The sequence below is a fragment of the Chroicocephalus ridibundus genome, chromosome 14 (assembly GCF_963924245.1).
Source record: "Chroicocephalus ridibundus chromosome 14, bChrRid1.1, whole genome shotgun sequence".
NCBI lineage: Eukaryota > Metazoa > Chordata > Aves > Charadriiformes > Laridae > Chroicocephalus > Chroicocephalus ridibundus.
This window is the reverse complement of record NC_086297.1, coordinates 5,782,801-5,801,345: the sequence shown is the minus strand read 5'-3', so window position 1 is coordinate 5,801,345 and position 18,545 is coordinate 5,782,801. Positions and strand designations below refer to the sequence as shown.

General features: G+C 41.0%; 1 protein-coding gene across 2 annotated transcripts; it reads left to right on the top strand.

Annotated features, from left to right (window-relative positions):
* The first annotated feature begins 5,489 nt into the window (after positions 1-5,489).
* PCTP (phosphatidylcholine transfer protein) lies at positions 5,490-14,165 on the top strand. 2 transcript variants are annotated; one of them, XM_063352366.1, is made up of 6 exons: positions 5,490-5,852; positions 7,768-7,885; positions 11,030-11,109; positions 11,445-11,616; positions 12,332-12,399; positions 12,896-14,165. In XM_063352366.1, exons 1-6 carry the CDS (start codon positions 5,703-5,705, stop codon positions 12,959-12,961), a joined length of 654 nt encoding a protein of 217 aa, XP_063208436.1. In that variant the 5' UTR covers positions 5,490-5,702; the 3' UTR covers positions 12,962-14,165. The 2 variants fall into 2 exon arrangements, with proteins under 2 accessions (XP_063208436.1, XP_063208435.1); XM_063352365.1 differs by lacking the exon at positions 5,490-5,852 and adding an exon at positions 6,032-6,725.
* The last annotated feature ends 4,380 nt before the right edge of the window (positions 14,166-18,545 follow it).

The following is an 18,545-nucleotide window of genomic DNA, read 5'->3' as shown; positions in this document are numbered from 1 at the left end:
AACCAAATAATTTCACATAAAATGCTGTAGCTCCCCTCTCATTAAAGCAGTTTGCAGCACAAAGGAGTTCAGCCCTGTTGGTTGATAGCTATGCAAACCAAACCACCCACTCGGTGTGTAATCAGGCTCATGAAATGGATGTGCTTATAACAATAGTGAGGAACCTCTTTGGTGACTAGGAGTATGGAAAATAATTTTCTTTGAACTCCATTAGATCCTACCACTACTTTGGTCAACATCAGTTACCCTGCTGTGCATTTGGACTTTGTTATTGCCCTACTCGACTTTCACTTAATCTTCCTGCAGTGCTGAAGAAGACAGGACATCTGGAACTGAAAACAATTATTCTTATCTCCTACTGCTTTCATAATTACATGAAGTTCACATTTGAAGAGCTGCATTCCTTATGTGGACATGTGCTTTTAATTAACAGAGGGATGCGCCACACCACCAGAAGCAAAATCCTGAATCTTACAGAAGTCGGTTACAGAACCCCTGAATCTTTAGCCAACGTGGCAGCTTTCTGGCCGGGCTAGGAGGAAGCCTGGTAACAAACACAAGACAATGTAGTTTCACCATAACTGTATTGCAGTAGGATCCAGCAGATTCAGCTGAGATTCAAGGCAGGGTAGGTATGATCTCTTCCCATGGCTCTGCTGAGGGCTTTTTTTGGGTTTTCCACCTTCACCGAGTACCCCAAAGAATTTACAGGGCACAAAGACATGAATGGAAATGCAGACAAAAGAGCTGAAAAAGTGACTTGTCCAAGCTCACATAGTGGATGATGTCAAGAAACATTTTTTATCTTGCTCCCCTGCTCTGCCAGTAGATATGGCATAAAAAGCACATGCTGTTGCCTCTTCAAAGGGTCAGTCTAATGAATATGGAGCAGTTCAGCCAGTTGTAACTGACACTCTGGCAGTAGAAAGAAAATGATGAGCTTTCAGCTAACCTACACAGGCCATCAGTTGAATTACTTCCTTTAAAACAAGCTTCTCTGTAGGTTCTTGACAGCTTGGGAAAATTGGTGAGAAGGGAATGGAAGTGTTATGGGGAAATTGCCACTTGCCAGTGGTGTTCAGTGGTTGTTGGTGCACAGATATGCAGGTTTATGGCCAGAAGCAGCCTTCAGATTATTTTAGTTGACATCCTGCCTAATACAAGCATTCCATAGATCTGTACTATGAAACCAGAATTCTTTGCTCATCTGAAGTATATTTTTTCAGAAAATCATCCAATCAAGAGATGGAGAATTTGTCTTGCCAATTCATTTAAATTTTACTATCTTCACTGATAAAAAACTATGGTTTATTTCTATTTTTTCTAATGTCTTTACGTTAATTTTAAATCTTTTGGCTTTTACCCTGTCTGATGAGTCTTTCTTTGTTCTCCTACAATCCTTGGGACCAAATTTATACACAAGACCTATCTAAAATACTGCATATAGCTAAAAAACTCCAGGTGTTCTCCTACATAATAGATGACTTCTGTGAAATTAACAGTAAATCAGTGTCTGCTAAAGGGCAGTTAAGAAAGAAAAGAAAGAACTGTTGCAGAAAAACCAGTTCTCACTACTCCCACAAATGAGAGATTTTCATATATATCATCTGCTTTAGCATCACATGCTAAAGGAAATGTTTTGAAATATTTCTACATCCATGTAAACAGGTTAGGAAAGTAGAGGGTGTGGTAGTAACAACCATTTGCCAAATCAAGTCAAGATCTAAATAGTTTTGCTTATCTTCTGAATGAGTCATTTTAGGTCACGCAGATAATAGTGCAATCCCTTCTTTCCTACAGCGAAGTTTTAAAATTACCCCTCTTTCCTCAAAGCCAGGTAAACAGGTCACACCTCACAATCTCCAGTTTATTTGCACTGGGAGTGCATTACTTTCCAGAAAAGCTGTGGCTAAAAGGTGTAAATCAAAAGTAAACATGGCCAAATGAGAGATGGGTCCTGACACCAGGAGTCCGGCATATTGAAACTCTTCACCAAAAATAAAAAAAATGCTTAATATTTGAAGACAGGAAAACAGCAGAACTCCAGTTATTCTCTGAATCCTCTTCTGTTTGGGTGGCGCTCTGCTGAAACTAGATACTCAATACTGATATAGTCATAGTTTGGGGTTAAATTCAACTCTATGAAGAAGGCTGTTAGAAGCCAGTGTTTAATGGCCACTTAACACCTCTTCTGGCAGCTCAAACAGTGCATGTCTTGCGCTAGTTCTTTGCAAAAAGAGTTGATTGTCACTCTGGGTGCCACTTCCTGCCTATAAACTTAGGCAGGAATATAAAAAAATACATTACAAAAATATATTTTATACATACAGTATATAAAATATATAAAGATCTCAAGTGTGGCAGACAGGCTAGATTTTCTGCATATTCTAAAAGTGTTGAAAAAACGGATTTCTCTCTGACTCATACAGGAGAGGAGAATATAGACCGCCTTAAACATGCATGTCTGTGGTGGGAGATGCTATTGTTTCTGGATGAAGAATTTGCTTCTTGCAAGCTGCAAAAGTCATGAAACAATTTGTAAGAAAGGCTTTTACATAATTCAGTCAATAACACAACAGTAGCAGAAGATTATAATTGGTTTGGCTGGGTATAATAGAAATATGAATGTGTATACTGTATAATTGGTGTGTCAGGACTATTCAGCACTTTTGCAGGGTTTTTGGAATGCTCTAAGTAAAATGGAATGACAATAGTATATAAATGCCTGCACAGCAGTTGAATCCATCAAAATCCCACATCTCCAGTTCATCTTCAAGAATTTCTCAAAGTGCACCAGTGCCACACAGAGACAGATGCATGAAAACACAATATAGCTGGTTGCACTCTCTCACATATGGACAGCCATATCCAAAACAAACACGGAAAATCATCTGGGGCCTGAAAACATCAACGTAGTATTCATTACTGTTTTCATTTCTGGCCACATACGATTTCCTGATGGAGGAGTTGTCCAATTTACTGGTTTGATCCCACACCGTAGAATTCAATGGATTACTCAGCGTTGACTTCAGTAGCAGAAAGGTTAGGTAACTAGGGTGGAATTAATACAGACTATTTCCATTCTAAAAAACAGGTGGGCAATTTAGGTGCATTAATCCCATTGATAGCCCAGATCAGCAAGTTTCCTTGAGGTATCATTTCCCTCTGAACGCAGCAGCAGCTAAATACCTAAGAAGTACTAAGTATGTGGGTCAAGTTGTGGGCACTTTTGAAACTCCCCCTCATTGCCCTAGAATAGTAACCCTCTATTTTCATTCAGTTAGTATTTAGGTCCCTGATCCATGTGTGGGACTGGATCGTGCTGTATCTAGGCTGCCTTTGGTAGCTGTGCTCAAGCTTGGGTTCATGTTCCCAGAACCAGCTGCCCTGAAGCAGTTGCTATCCCACTGCTGGGGCAGAGCTCTAGGAAGTTAGTCCCCGCTGTGGCTGAACTCACCCCAGAATACAGCCACGATATCTAGTGATACAGATAACAAAGGGTTTGGGTTCAAGCTAAGGGCAATACATGGTCATACAAGTGATAAATAATAATACTTACATAAACATACGTGAAAATAGAAAATAAAGTCTCCTTTCAGAACAGTTTGTGCTTTCTCAGTACTCACCACTCCTTATTTACCAAGAAAAAAGGTCACATAGTAATGCCTTTTTTGAAAGTTTAGGTCCCTAGAGTAGCCTTGTGAGATAAATCTCTTTTTCATGGGAGTGCTGAGGGGAGGAGGGAGTGGCCAGTCAGTTGTGCCAATTTACAACTCTGATGCCATGCAGACAGCTGTATAATGCAAAACGTTTGCCGTAAAACAATAGGCGGCCCTGCGCTGTGATCACCAGTTCTTTTGCACAAACAAGGCTCCTTAAGAGATCGTGTAATCTCACAGGATAATTTACAGGCATGTGTCCTTGCTGCATGTTAAACATCAACCTGTGACTCACAACTCCTCTTTCATACTGGGTGAAAGCCACCTCTGTAGAAGCAAGAGCCAAAAGCTCTCTCAGTCTCATGTAAGCCCTATTCCAGAGCATGAATGGGATCTAAAAGTGAGATAGAAATGTGATAAAATAGCTGCAAAAGTAAAACTACCATTTAAAGAAATATTTCTGCAAGATAAACTACATCAGTTTCACCTAAAGACAATTGTCTCCTATTCCATTTTAAAGGCAAGATCTTCAGTTGGGTGAGCAGCATTGCTCCACTGAAGTCAACTTAGCTCAGCCAAGAATTTACTTGTAAGGATTCAGCCATAAGAAATGTATTGTCATCATGTTTTGGAGAACCAGCTGGGCTGACTGGGAGCACACCATTGTAATTCACAAAGAATACAAATAAGCCAAAATATTTTATATGCATTGTATAAATATTAATACTAAAAGGACATAATAAATGTAAGCATTCTACAAAAATAAAACAAAAGAACTGGAATGTTTGCCTGTCCAGTGGGGAGCTGAGAGCAGGTAATGTATGAGCAAAGATGCTACGCGTCAAATTCTGGCATCAAATTTACATGCTGGGGGGAAGGTTGTGAGATACCATCTTGCCTTTGCCAAGGTCTCTCTCCAAAAGCTTTCCACACTGTGCAAGGATGATGCTCAGCTTGCGTGTCCAAACCAGAGTCAGCCAGAAATCCTCATGCTCTGCTTGCAAACCAATTGACTGGAACTGGAAGGGACAGCTGACATAAGTGAACTCTTTGTCAAAGAACTCAGCCACTTGGCACAGAAGCTAGAAAAAGCTAAATTTTGCCAGCCTTGCACAGAGGTTACCACCAAGTACATTGGTGTAGCGTTGTCAGTAGGTTTGATGACATCCAAGCTCAGAGCTGCTTGCATTTTATTCTGAAGACACAGTGTTCAGCAGGAAAATCTCACGGGAATTAGAAGAATAAAGCTGTAATGAAAACAGATTTACAACTCCAGGGAAAAAATCTGCATTAGCCACTTAAATTTTGATGACCTGAACGCTTTGGCTTTCTGTGCCAGCCTCACATGTTAGCATACTGTTATAGGTGGTGTCATTTAGCAGGACCCTTAAGGTGTGAGGTTTGCTCCCATCAGTGGGTACTTCCTGAGCTCAGACCGGTGACCGGTTTTCTGTCCCCTTCCATCCTGACCACTCCAGCCCACCCCAGGGAGCTGCTGCCCCTCTGCTGGGCTAGCTGGGCCTCTGGTGTCCAACACACCTACCAACCAGCTGTACAGGGTTTATCGGTTCTTCATATATTCTCATATGAACAGTCCATAAGGAAAACTTTTCAAAATGTGAAAATACGTATATAAATACATGTGTCCATTGAGAGTACTGAATCTCTGTCCTTGGGGAACACCCAAAAGGTAAGGCCCTGACCAACACACTACCGGGACGGAGCCCTGCCTTGGCACCAGACGGACGACACCACATTTAAAGGCCGCCTTCCCCACGCACCGCGGGGAAACCCGAACCCTATCGTGCAACCGGAGAAAGCGGGGAGAAAACGTGCCGGGCAAGGAGGCGCACGCATCCCCGCGCGGGCGGGTTTACCTCCACAGACACCGCCCGCCCCGACAGCGCCCCGCGGCTCCCCCCGGCCCCGCCGCCCCGTGATGGCGGCCCCGGGTCGCGGCGGGGGCCGGGCGGCCGGCGGGGAGGGGCGGCGGCGGCCATTGGCTGGGCCCGGCGCGTCCGCCGCCTCCTGCCGCCGCGGAGAATGGAGGCGCCGCCGCCGCCGCGGGGCTTCTCGGAGGAGCAGTTTCGGGCCGCCTGCCGGGAGCTGGACCAGCCGGCGCCGGCGGCGGGGGGCCCCTGGCAGCTCCTGGTGGAGAGCATGGGCGTGAGGATCTACCGGCTGTACGACGAGGTGGGCGGGCGAGGGGGGCTCCCCCGCGGCGGGGGGCGGCCGTGCTCCGGACCCTCCCCGCCCGCGGCTGAGCCGGGGCAGCGCGGCTGAGGAGCGGAGCGGGGCCGGGGGGCGCCGGGGGCCGAGGGGCGGCTCCCCCCACAGGCCCGGCTGAGGTCCGGTAACCGTCCGGGCGCTACCGGCCTGGTCTCGGTTTCTCCAGGCTCCCAGAAAGCAGCTTTCAGGGTAATGCTATTAACTGCGGCTGGGGAAAGCTGCTCGGCTGCGGTGGACGCCGCTGTTACAGACCGCTGGGGAACCTGCAGACTGTGAGCTCTGAAAGGTTGTGAACAGCTGGCGGCTGGAGAAGTTCCTGGTGGAAGGTGCTGTCGGAGACAGGGGCAGTTGTGGGTCCAACGGGGTCCCACGCCTCTCCCGAGCTCCCTCCGAGGGGATGTGGAGAGAGCCCTCCCTGCTCCTGAGCATCCTCCTGGATTAGAGCATCCTCCTGATTTGCAGGCTCCTGCTTCCCTTCCTCTCCCTCTCTGCAAAACTCCCTTCAAACTGATTTTCCACCCGTCTTCCTTTCAAATCAGGAGGTAGTTCAGAAGGCGATGGAATGATTTCCCTCTTCCACAAGAAGTGGAAGAGCAGCCCACTGACATGGGAAGTAAGACTTCTTTTCTGAATTCCTAGGAGAGTGCGGAGAATTGTGGTTTGCTGTTCTCCTGCCGTATGCGACACAATGTAAATACACATACATGCAAGATAAGCCACACAGGATTGCAGACTAGCGACCTGGAATGAAACAGTGTTTAAGCTAAAACAACTATTTTTGAAGTACCAGTGTTGTGCTTTGGCGTATGCTGTTGGGTCTCAGCTCAATTATTTCAGGTGTGATATTTTCAAAATTAGTTTTTCTTGTGACAATAAAAATGTTGATGCCTTTTACAAAGATGATATGAGTGCATGGGGCTGTGCAGGTGCCAAACTGTTGAGGTTTGAAGTTAGAGATTGATGCTTCTGTGAAGATGCGTAGCTTAAGCTTCTTGATCTCATTCTTATTTTCTTGTATGTCAAATCTTCATCTTCTAGGGTTGGTTTGTGAAGGGGAGGGGAAGAAGAAAAATCAACCATTCACTAACCGAATGTTGTATAATTCTTCCCTCCCTTTCCTTGGGAGTGCTTGAATTTGACTCCTACTCTGTATATTCAAAATACTCTAGTTGTTTTAATTTAGTAACTGAACTGGTACTAAGAACAGAACAAACGTTTCTCTATAAGCACAGATGGAGTTTCCATATGTTGAGAGAAACATTAAAAGCATTAACATAGGAGATATCCTTTCAGTGCAGGCAGCTTTCAGAAAGAAAAGAGCTGCTAAATGTTCAAGGCAGATATAATAATGCAATGTATCTAAGCACGAGCATTGTAGAGCATTCTTGTGTCACAGCCTGAAGTATAAGCATACCTGAGTTGCTGGAAAACTTATTCCAGATCGTGCAGTACTTGGTAACCTCCTGGAAATGGCCAAGATTCTTAAGCATGTTATATAGAGTCTGGAGACCTTGCCACAACAATTTAATGCTTCTGGGCAGGATTTAATCCCCACTGACGATTGGAGATGAAAAGGGGCGTGTGTGTGTGAAAGAACACGCTCCCTTTGGAACTGCTCACGAAGTAGATGTGTACTGGTGTAAGGGAAGGAACAACCATTGTGCTGTGCAGGTCAGCCTGCCTGGATTTAAACTTTCATGTCTAGATGAAAAAGTCGAGAGGTTAAAGACTGAATCTTGCATTGTTTTTTTGAACACTTTCACAGCACTTGAGCAAATTTGTAGTATACGCCCCACCTAACTTCCTTCAGCTGTTCTCCCTGCTGCAGAGTACTTCCCTTTCCTGTGTGACTTTTCCTCTCCCCATTCTGTTTCCACAGCAATCGGGACTTTATGAGTATAAAATCTTCGGTGGTCTTGCTGACTGTCCCCCAAAACTGTGTGCGGATGTCTATATGGATTTAGATTTCAGAAAACAATGGGATCAGTATGTTAAAGGTAAGCTCATCTAGGCAGTTTAAAAGCAAGCTTTATGTCCACATTGACTCTTCCCACTAAAAGTTTCTTCAAAGGTATTTTAAAGTTGCTGCATCCAAAGACTTCCAAACAGACGTAAGTACCTTCTGTAAGTAAACATTGACATGGAACAGCTAACATCTCATCACCGTGTAGCTTCCTTCTGGAATGAATTCTTTCCATGTTGTTTAAAGCGTATAATTGGCATCACTTGTTATGCCGGGGCACCTTGTAGCTTCTAGTTGTTGTAATTCCTAGGTTAAATTTCAGTAGATGTTCTGCGGAGAAATGGAGATGGTACCTTTGGTGCATCTTTGCATATCGCAGCAAAGCCATGCAATGGCTTGCACCACTTTGATGTGTGATGGAATGTCTTTTCCTGAAAGCATTGGTTGTTCTTGTCACCCTTTACAATCAGAAATGGGTGTATCGAGAGAATAGTCGGTGACTTCGAGCTTTTACAGAGAAAGGAAGAACTAATTTAGTTGTGTTTATTTAATGTTGTCTTTGAAAAAGGGAGTTGAACCTGGATATCCATATAATGCTAAAACAAGTCAGCAGTGACAAGGTAAGGATTCAGCTGCTGTGGACATCCAGTGATCCATTTATTTTAAAGATGGGGAGCCCTTCCATTTTAAGCCTGTGCTTAAAATCAGTTCAGGCCAATAAAACTGAAACATGGTCAAAGTGTTTTGCTGAACAGTGTTAAAAACCAAAGAATTGTTAAAAGTTGTGCTTGTCATGCCTTAGGCCAGCTCTATGGTGAACAATTACTGGTACTGCCTGTGGCATTATTATTCTCTGTATTGACACAGAGAACCACATATTTGACTCATGTCAGTACTTGGTCAAGCTTAAGAAGCTTTGTCTTCGTTAGTGAGTGTTACTTGTCAAAATGGGCAATAACTTTCTTGTAGAAAAGGCCACTTTGGCATTAGTGAAACAAAAAGAACTGGAGTGGGACTCAACATTCTCATATTGGATGTAAAAATACTATGTTAAATCTTAAGTTGCTTCAGTAGTCGTTGATTTAAGCGCATTTAGGAGAACCGAATCCTTCTTAAACAAACACTTTTTTTTTTGTAATGCCTTCTTAGAGAAAAGAAAGGAAGCAGTTGGGGGAAGCTACACCCTTAAACTAAAAACTAGATAATGTTGCCGAGCTGGTGTTTATATCCTTGCCGACCATGATATGTTCGCCTGTGAATTTATACTTGTGCTGGTACTTCAAGTCCAGTGTTTCACAGAAGTTAACTCTTGAAGGGCATAAGCATGACATTAATGATTTCCTTTTAGCTTAAAATTTGACACAAGCCTGCCCATTCTTTAGAACTGCACATATGATGAAGTAGTGCTAGCCAATATTTTCAATTTTGTTTTTTCTCCTTCTACGTTTAGGGAGAAAAAACAGAAAAGTTCCATTCAGAGCCTCCTTGCTATTTGTTTTACTGTTCATATTCCCTGTTGCTCTTGCAGCTGTGCAATAATGGCAGTCCAAATAAGAGTTGTCTGATGAACTGCTGGCTGGCATCAAAATAAAAATGTGACCAGAGTAGAAGTAGACGCCTTTTTAGTTGAAAAAGTAACTGCTCCTGCACTAAGCATAAGAGGAGCTAATCTTTATCCTGTAGTTCTGTTCATCAAAACTCTTTATGAAGGCCGGAGAGGTGGTAGGTATGGCCAGGATTCCTGTGAGTACTTCAGAGGGGTTGTGCTTTGATCTGTTCTTGCCAAGGGTTTGCCTGAGGCCTCGGAAATGTTCAGTCTGCAGCTGCTGTTCATTGCTGTTAGCACCCTGGCTGTTTCCAAAGCAGATATTACAAGATGTGGACATCCTGGGGCCTGGTCTGTGCTGCAGCTGCCAGTTCGGTAGGGAAGCTGTGACTAAACTGTAGAGTAGTGACTGGGGAACCACGTGCTTCTGTGGCATGATACAAAATGGTCAGGCCTGAGCAATATTGAAACTTGCTACTCCTGATGGCAACACCATTCCGATTGAGATCATACTTCCCAACAATTTAACGGTAATAATTGGCTGCTAAAGCAGCCAGTGCAGCTGTACCTCTTATGAATAAAACAGACTTGTGGTCTGTTGTAATAATGCTAAGTGAAATCTGGGTATGGATTAAAATGCACCCTGTGCTGCTTTGATCAGCTGTCTGCTAGTATTGACAGACTAAAGTGGATACAGGTGGGGCGCGACTTACCTATTGTATGTTTTTTCTATGTTTGTAAAGACACAAAGGTAGATGAGTTAGTAGCTAACAATTGCATGGAGGTTGTTAAAATAGTGTCTTAATCCCTTTGAAAAAGGAAAGCTCTGCAGTTAGAAACGAAAGTAAAGCTAATGAACCAGCGCTCCACTGACCTCTGGTGGACAGCATAATCCTGTAGTTGATTACAACACTGGGAGTATTGTGCATCCCGTACTGCTCACTGAGTTACTGACATGTTTCAGGGACTATTCTTAGATATTATTTTTTTTTCCTATCCAGCTGCCTTCTGATTGAGTTTCCAGGCGGACTCAAGGTGGTGTAATGAAGGCTCATTAACTGCTCAAGCTTCGTGTTCACTGTTGCCGGTATAAACTGCAGTGAAGTTCCTAATAGCTTTTCCAAACGTCATTAATCCCTCGTATAAGACCTCTTCACGTATTAGAAAGCAGTAGTCATCCTAGTTCTATGTTAATTCAGAATCATTTACAAGGATAATGACATACTTGTGAAAAAGCATACTGTACTTGTGGCTCAGAATTATACAGAATATACATAGATGAGGAAAAAGCTTTGAAATGGAAAGGCTTTGAATGAGCGAACTGTCTGAATAGGAATTTGACTCTGCCTCCTTCCAGAATTGTTCTAGTTGTTGGGGTTTTTTTCCCCTCAATGAATTAAATAGCAGCAGAAAAACAGGCCACCTACTCTTGTGTATTTGGTTCTTGAACAACCTTGCTGCAGAACGTTTTTTAATGTCTTCTACTGCTACAATTTTGTATGCATCAATTTTGACATAAGGGTTGTGTGTAAAATGTGCTCATGTCAGAAATCTGAGCCATTTTTTGTGCCATGTATGGTTCTGTTGCTGTAGAAATTAAAAGTATCTAACAATCTTGCTTTTTCAACTTAGAATTGTATGAGAAAACATATGATGGTGAAAAAGTAATCTACTGGGAAGTGAAGTACCCTTTTCCTCTCTCAAACAGAGATGTATCCTTTCAAGCTTTTTATTCCTCTTGCAGTTTTTGTCACCTGGTCTCCCAGGGATCCCAACAATGTACGAACTCTACTGCTCTGCTCCCCTTGATCTAAGATCTTGCAGTCCTCGTGTTACTTGAATATGTATAGCATGAAGAAGAGTGTGGGTGCCTCTTCCCACACACAATGAAAGCTCACATAGCTGAATTCTTACACTGCAGGGTTGAATCCTGTAGAAGCATAAGAAATATCTTGAAGGGGCTGGCATTTGTAATGGAATTTACTTGTCAATTCATCATATGTCAAACTAAGACTGTTTCGACGTGCCTCCTCAACTTGGAATACAGTATGTCTACATTCGTGAATGCCGAGAGATGGATGTTGATGGGCGGAAGATCTGGGTTGTGTTAGCTCAAAGTGTATCTGTTCCTCAGTGCCCTGAAAAGCCTGGCATTATCAGAGTTAAAAGCTATAAACAAAGTCTGGCAATTGAAAGTGACGGCAAGACTGGATCTAAAGGTAAGAAGTCAAGAAACTGTGATCACAAGTCATGTAGCCAAAGAGTGTGTGTATTAGCAAAATGCACAAAGAGGGAGACTGGAAATTTTAAGCTAAAACAGTTGCTATGAAGTGGATGTACTGAGCACTAGGAATACTTTAAAATGAATGAAACTTTTGGAAATGACCACTGCAGCGTGCTACTGTTAAGAATCTTTTATTTAACAGTTGGGCTGAGTAGCTAAGAATAAACAGACTACTTCATTTTGCCCCCGCTTCCCACTCTCCCACCCCCAGCCCATGCTTCTTTTCCTGCCAGCCAGTTTAGTTGGGTAGAATCTGATGCTGGCTGCAATGTGGTTAACTCAGCAATGGTATAAGTATCACATTTGACAGATTTATAGATTAAAGGGTTTGCCTGGAGATTCACTCCTGTCTGAGATGATTAGTCCTTTAAAGACAACCTTATTTTATGACAGGCTACCTAAAATGGTTTGCAATAGTCTAAACTAATATCACGGTGCTCTCAGCTTCCCAGAGGTTAACTGGGAATGGCTGTACTTACTTCATATTCCACTTCAGTACAAGTTGACTTTATTGTTGTGAAGAATTGAGAGCAGAACGGTTGTAATTGGGGATTCAGTCATGCACACCGACAGCTCCTGTCAAATGGTGTTATAGCTAATACTCAGACTATGGCTGGATAACTTTCTGGTAACTTCTCTCTTATCTCTAGTCTATATGTACTATTTTGATAATCCTGGTGGCATGATTCCATCGTGGCTGGTCAATTGGGCTGCCAAGGTAAGTAAAGGTGACAGCACAATTGTCTTTGGCTAACCTGTTTCAAACAATGTAATCACTGCATCCATACCTGCCTTCTGCATGTTGGGTAGAATTATTATTTTTTCTGAAATGGATGTATTGACCTTTCTAGCTCCTATGCAGTCCCATTTTTTTAGAGTCTTGCTATTGTCTGCTTTTGTGGCAGTTGTCTCAAATTATTGTTTTTATTCCTATCAGATTCCTTTGGTTAGTCAACCAGACAGGTAAATTTGTGCAACAAAATCAACAAATCCATGTTCCAGAGCATATGTGAATAGTCTTAACACAACCAAGCTTCAATAATGCAGTCTGTTCATGAAGGATTAAAGGAATGGTGCGCTGCTTTGTACAAGATCTTAGAATTGTCCTGTGTCTGTTTGAAGGCCTTGATCTGTGTAGTGGGAATTCTCATTTTGCTTATAGTTTTTCTTGATTACATTACGCAAGAATGATTTTTCTACTTTTCTCTTTACAGAGTGGTGTGCCTACTTTCTTGAAGGATATGCAAAAAGCTTGCCATAATTATTCTAAGAGCAGATAGGTCAAAGTTGATCTGAATTGTTTAATTCCTAGAGCTCTGCACTTACAGGAGTGGCTATTATCTATTACACTGGATAAAATCTACCTCTAATATTGGAAATAATTTTATTTTAGTTGGTTTATGCCTTCAGTTTTATTAGATCTTTGTTTCCCTCTCCAAGTGAAGAGCTAGCCACTGACAAGGTGGCATCAGCTGCATCCTTTTGAAAGTTTTTCAGTTTAGCCTTGTCCCCTATGCTTTGCTTATACTGATTATCATGTGTCAGCTAGAGGAGTTCTGTTTATTGAAATATTACATCCTCTGACAAGACACAACGATCTTGCTAGGAAAAATGTCTGAACTTGGACTGAAAATTCTCTACATGTGTTATGCCTGGATCTGCCTTTGTGGCCTTGAAGGGTGGCTTCCTACTTGAATTTAGATAACGGATCGAATTGAATAATGGAACTTGCATTGCTTAGGAGGGAACACTTTTGCTACCCAAGTTTGTCATTCTTAAAATGTCTGCCTGCTATAAACGTAGAAAATGCTGAGGGCATATAGGTAAATTACTACAAGTCTGCAGCAGGAACTAGAACTCTGTATTACTAAGCTTCCTTGTGATGGCTTTACATCCAGATATAAAAGGACTTGTGCCTAAAACCTTGCATTCACATCTCAATACCCCGGTATGAAAAGTAAAAACCATTAGCTGTGTCCAGATGAAAAAAAAAAAGTTGGAGTTGGCTTGCACGTCTGATTTAAGGGGAACAACTTATATCTTCAGAGTTGGTAGCCTTATCTATAAAGCAGTTTGGATACCAGCTTTAGGTAGGAAGTAATTTTAAACTGGATGCCCGCACCTGAATGTGAATGAACTTGATAGGAAACTTGGGCTTGCTTGCATTCTTAAATTTCATGCTGATGTAAAACTGACGCTGTAATTTTGGATGGTAATCCACTAAAAGCACACCTGAGCAGGAAATTAAATTTCCAGCATGTTTGCAGGGGATGGGGGGGTGGGGGGGATGGAGTGCATAAAAGGTGAGAGAGCTTCAGTCTCAGGGATTTAAAATATTCTGCATCATTGCTAAATCTAATCCTGTTACTGAACAAATCTTGTAATGGGGTAGCTTTGTCTTGTTAAAAAATAAATGGTTGAAGTGATTGCCTTTATACTTTATGTAAATATTTGTTTCCAATAAATCATTATTCTATCCATGCAGTGTTCTTGTTCTGTCTCCCATCTTTAAGAGTGGCCATGCTGGGCAGGTCACAAATGACAGGCTGATATCATGGGCTATTTTAGTTTTAAAGGCTTTTGAAAGAATAACTTGGATTCATGAGAACTAAGTAGGATTCCGTGTGTTCTGAAGAGCTTGCCAGCAGTTTAGGTATTTTTCAAGTGTCTTTGACTTGGAGACCATTACTGAATTGAATATTACAGTGCTAGACAACTTTCAATCAATTTTAAGTTTAGCTGTCACATATTTTTTTTTGCCAGCAGATAAAGAACAGACATAGAGAGAGAATAGCATAATTCTCTTCAACTTTCCGTAAATTTTGTACACATGTGCTTACTGGACCTGGAGCCAAATTTTTATTTTTGTGTACTGAAAATGAATTATCTCCATCATACCAAGAATATGATGATGTTTTACCTGAGTATATAAATTCTCAAATTTCTTTTTTTGGCAGTGTTTAAAAAAGATAATTTCCTTGAGAATTCAGAAGGCATTTTAGCAGTGTACTAAGTATGTAGGAATTCAAATGTCATAAGCAATCACAAGAATACTGGGGTTGCTTTTGAACAACAGGATGTGGATACACGTTATGTCCTGAAGCAAAGCAGCAAAGATAGGTCTAGGCAGATTGCTCAAAAAGAAGACAGAAAAGCAAACCAAACTATTCTTGACTTGATATAACAGTATGTAAAAAGGGGACTAGCTGAGGATGAATCTTCCTGGAACGATGATGCAAACTAATTGATTTCCTGTTCCTTCTGAACAAAACTGAATTCTGTACCACAGTACAACTTGCCTGTAATTGTAAGCCTACCTTAAGAGTTTTGGGGTTTACAAGAAATGTGTACCTAGTGAGCTGAGTATGTGCACAGTGATGCAATCTCCAACTAATCTGTAATTTTGTTTAGTCTTTAATGAAATGAAAGCAGGAGAAAGAGTGAAAGCATTTTATGTTCATAAATTCATGATTGCATCTTTGTCATTATACTTATTTGTCATCAAGGCATAGTATGCATTTGTCCGCAGTGGGCTGAAGAGCATTTAGGAGGCTCAATGGCTCCATTGTCAGTCTTGCTGAAAACTTGATTTCCTACAGACCCCACACCGAGAGCATAGAATACATGGCCTTTGCTCACATATCCTTATTAAAACTATTGCACAGGCAGTTTCTTGTGCTGTACAAAACTTTCTAAATTAAACCGCATTTGATTAAATAGTAGCTCCTGAAAACAGCTTTTCCTCTATTTATGAGCAACTGGCCAATGATGTGAGATGAATACAACATCAGATCTTCCATTAAATCTAGGTCCCCATGAGCTTTCATAATGACATAAATATGCAGTGACATTTCAGTTTATTTATGTGTTACTACACCTGTCTTGTATTACTAGGGAAGAAAAAGCAGCTCCAGCTTTGTGTGATGTGGCTTTTTGCCTAAATGGGAGATTACGACCAGAAATAAAGTGTTGGTATCTTTCAGGCTTTGGTTGACTTTTCATAAAGCATTTTAGAGCTTTATTCATGACTGGTTAAATATTGAGCTTATATAAAGTATACATACATCATACAAACTTTTCTGTAAAGCCTGAACAGAAATTTACCTGCTGTTAACTTTATAAGTCATCATGCATTATGACTTTTGGTGCACAGGGTTAAAAAAAATGGAACGCCCCTTCCCATGCAGTTTGTTAATGTAGCATCTGAGATTTAGCTTTCTGTTCCTAACAGCTTGTCTAAAAATGGAGCGCAAAGTTTGTTCTTTTAAAATGATCTGTTGTAAAATAGGGTTATTTGACTAAAAAGAATGAAGCATTTCTGTTAGATGATGATTGAGGCTCTCATCTTCTATATCCTACCCCCATTAACAGATCAGTAGGCATTGCACTACAGATTAATAGGGACTAAAGAAGTTTTCCTACTAGCCAAATAGAACCAGAAAAATCCTGTAGTTCCTGGCAATAAGCAGGCATCTGATCCAAAGCATAGTAATCAGACTTTCCATAAATCATAATGAGCTTTGGATCAATTCTCATATAGAGCTTTTGTTTTAAAATTACCAGCTCTTGCAAAAACATATTTTTGCGTGTTGTTCTTCACATAAAGAAGTGGTTCTTTTGGGGGATGACTGGTCACTCATCCCCTGTTTCCATAAGGAGTGATGTAACGAAGTGAATATAAACCATTCTTCCATGTTGTGCTCTAGTCATTCAAATCCATTCTTTCCATGTGATCTCTCTGTAAAACTATTGTATTTGAGTTGGAAGGTAAAGTAAAGGAAAGATTCTGAGTAACCCAAAGTCAACATAGTGAATGATGTCAGAAACGCAATTACTATAGCACTGCCTCTCAGAAGATGGTGTGTAAAGGGAAACACAAGTTGTCTTTGCTCAGGAAACATCTGGTTGATACTTCATTTCTCAAGCAGGTCGTTGTCTGTTTTTACAATTTAGTGGAACAAAAATGTGGGAAGACAGGGGGATAGACTTCTGATATTAATGCACACCAGTAGCCGATATATCTTCCCACCAACACTTTTGCTTTCCATTATGTTAGTTTTCTATGTATAAAGAACATTTTCAAATGGGATCTAACGGTATTTAAATTTCACTTAGCTAAGAGTAATCTTTCCCTGAGTATGGAATTGCCTTCCTCTAGACAGGAGGATAATTTATAAGCGAATTTACTGCCCCATTGTCGTCTTCTGATCAGAGGAGACTACTGACTGTCAGACAGAAAGCTTTTTTTTCTTTTTTCACTCCTCTCTTAATGATTAAAAGACATTGAAAACTTCCATACAAAAACAGAAAGGAAGGCTTATGAGAGGAGGTGAGTTGTTATAAATCTAGATGGACTATATGTAAGATAAATACTTTTTGAGGAGCAATAACAAGAACAAATCTCTATAGCAAGATGAGTTTTGCTGAATTTTTTTCGTACCGCTCTGGCTTATAATTGCAGATTTAGGAGAAATCCTGACCAGTAAGATAAATAAAGCTGGTGTTTCAGCATCCTACTAATTCTTCTCTGCAGCTGCCAATTAACATATTAATTAGGATTACATATGAACACATAAAAATAATGTAATCTTTCTCTGTTATTCCCTGTTCTTTGAGAACTTGACCATAAACTATTATTCTCATCTGGAATCTGAATTATAAAAGTATTGTGGAGTCCTGCTGTGAGACGGGAACATTTTAAATGGGAACAACTCTCCACTGGAAACCTTCATTTCCAAAATAAGAAGAACTGCATCCTGTGAACAAGTGTTTCAGTGGAACATGCCATAATAAGCAATTATGTTGAAGAGCCTTGAATATAAGTATTAATTTTAGCCTTGTGAAAATTTTCCTGCTTCCCAGCTGTGCAACAAGTTAAACTGAAAGCTCTTCCTACAGTTTCAGCATGAGTACCTGTAACATTAAGATTTAAGTGAGTTTGCCTTTGTCTGTCCTCAATAGATTTTACCCAGGTTTTTTGATTTTTCTAAGGCCTATTTCACCACTGTAGACAGAAGAGGTTCTATTACAGGCTTTGTGATGCTGGAAGAGTCAGTTTTTGCCCCAGGCTTAATTTTCTTATTATTCCTCATCTATGGAAGAAACTCTTGAGAATTCTAATTCTAATAGATTGTGTTGTTCCTAGAATGGCAAGTTTTGGATTGTAGCAGTTCTTCTATAATATGTAAGGCCAAGGGTTACCTATGTAGTGTACATACTTTCAATAGATGCCTGCTGTGAAATTACATGGCTCGCTTTATTTCTGCCTAAGCATATCTTGAAAGTTTTTAAGTCTCTCCCTATTTCATCTACAGTTTGGGGGGTTTGGGATTTTAATATTCCTAGTGCATATACATATCTTCCAAAACATGATAGAAATTTGTGTGTAATTGTCTGTAAATGGATGTTTCATATTCAGCTGCAACTTGGAGTTACGGTTTAAGAGTGGGGTTTAAACATTTTTATTAAGACCAGGCTGCTGCTGTTCCTTTTAAAAGTTAATGCGTTTTCTCAGCATGGAAGTCATATAATTGATTCATACATTTGAGTGGAGAGCATGATCCCACAAGAAGCCAAAATTGCCTGGCCAACCCATTTACCCTGTGAAAGGCTCATACGATGCTGTTCACCTATTCAAATAAAAACAAATAGTAGGAACATTTCTTCAGCAGGAAATTACTTTGACGCTAAAAAGGTCTATTGTCGCAGAGGGTGAGGTGGGTATGTGAAAGAGTACATTGCCTTCCACTGATTTTTCTCTTGTAACATGGGAATAAACTGACCCTTGATAACACTTAAGGTGTGGTTCTAGGAAGCATAAAGCAGAGGGCATTATCACTGAATAATGAGGTTGATTAATTCACT

Excerpts from the sequence above, each read along its gene's own strand:
- PCTP (XM_063352366.1), top strand. The coding sequence starts at position 5,703 with ATGGAGGCGCCGCCGCCGCCGCGGGGCTTCTCGGAGGAGCAGTTTCGG. Across the intron at positions 5,853-7,767 it reads TCTACCGGCTGTACGACGAG|CAATCGGGACTTTATGAGTA; the intron begins GTGGGCGGGCGA and ends CTGTTTCCACAG. Across the intron at positions 12,400-12,895 it reads TGGTCAATTGGGCTGCCAAG|AGTGGTGTGCCTACTTTCTT; the intron begins GTAAGTAAAGGT and ends TTCTCTTTACAG.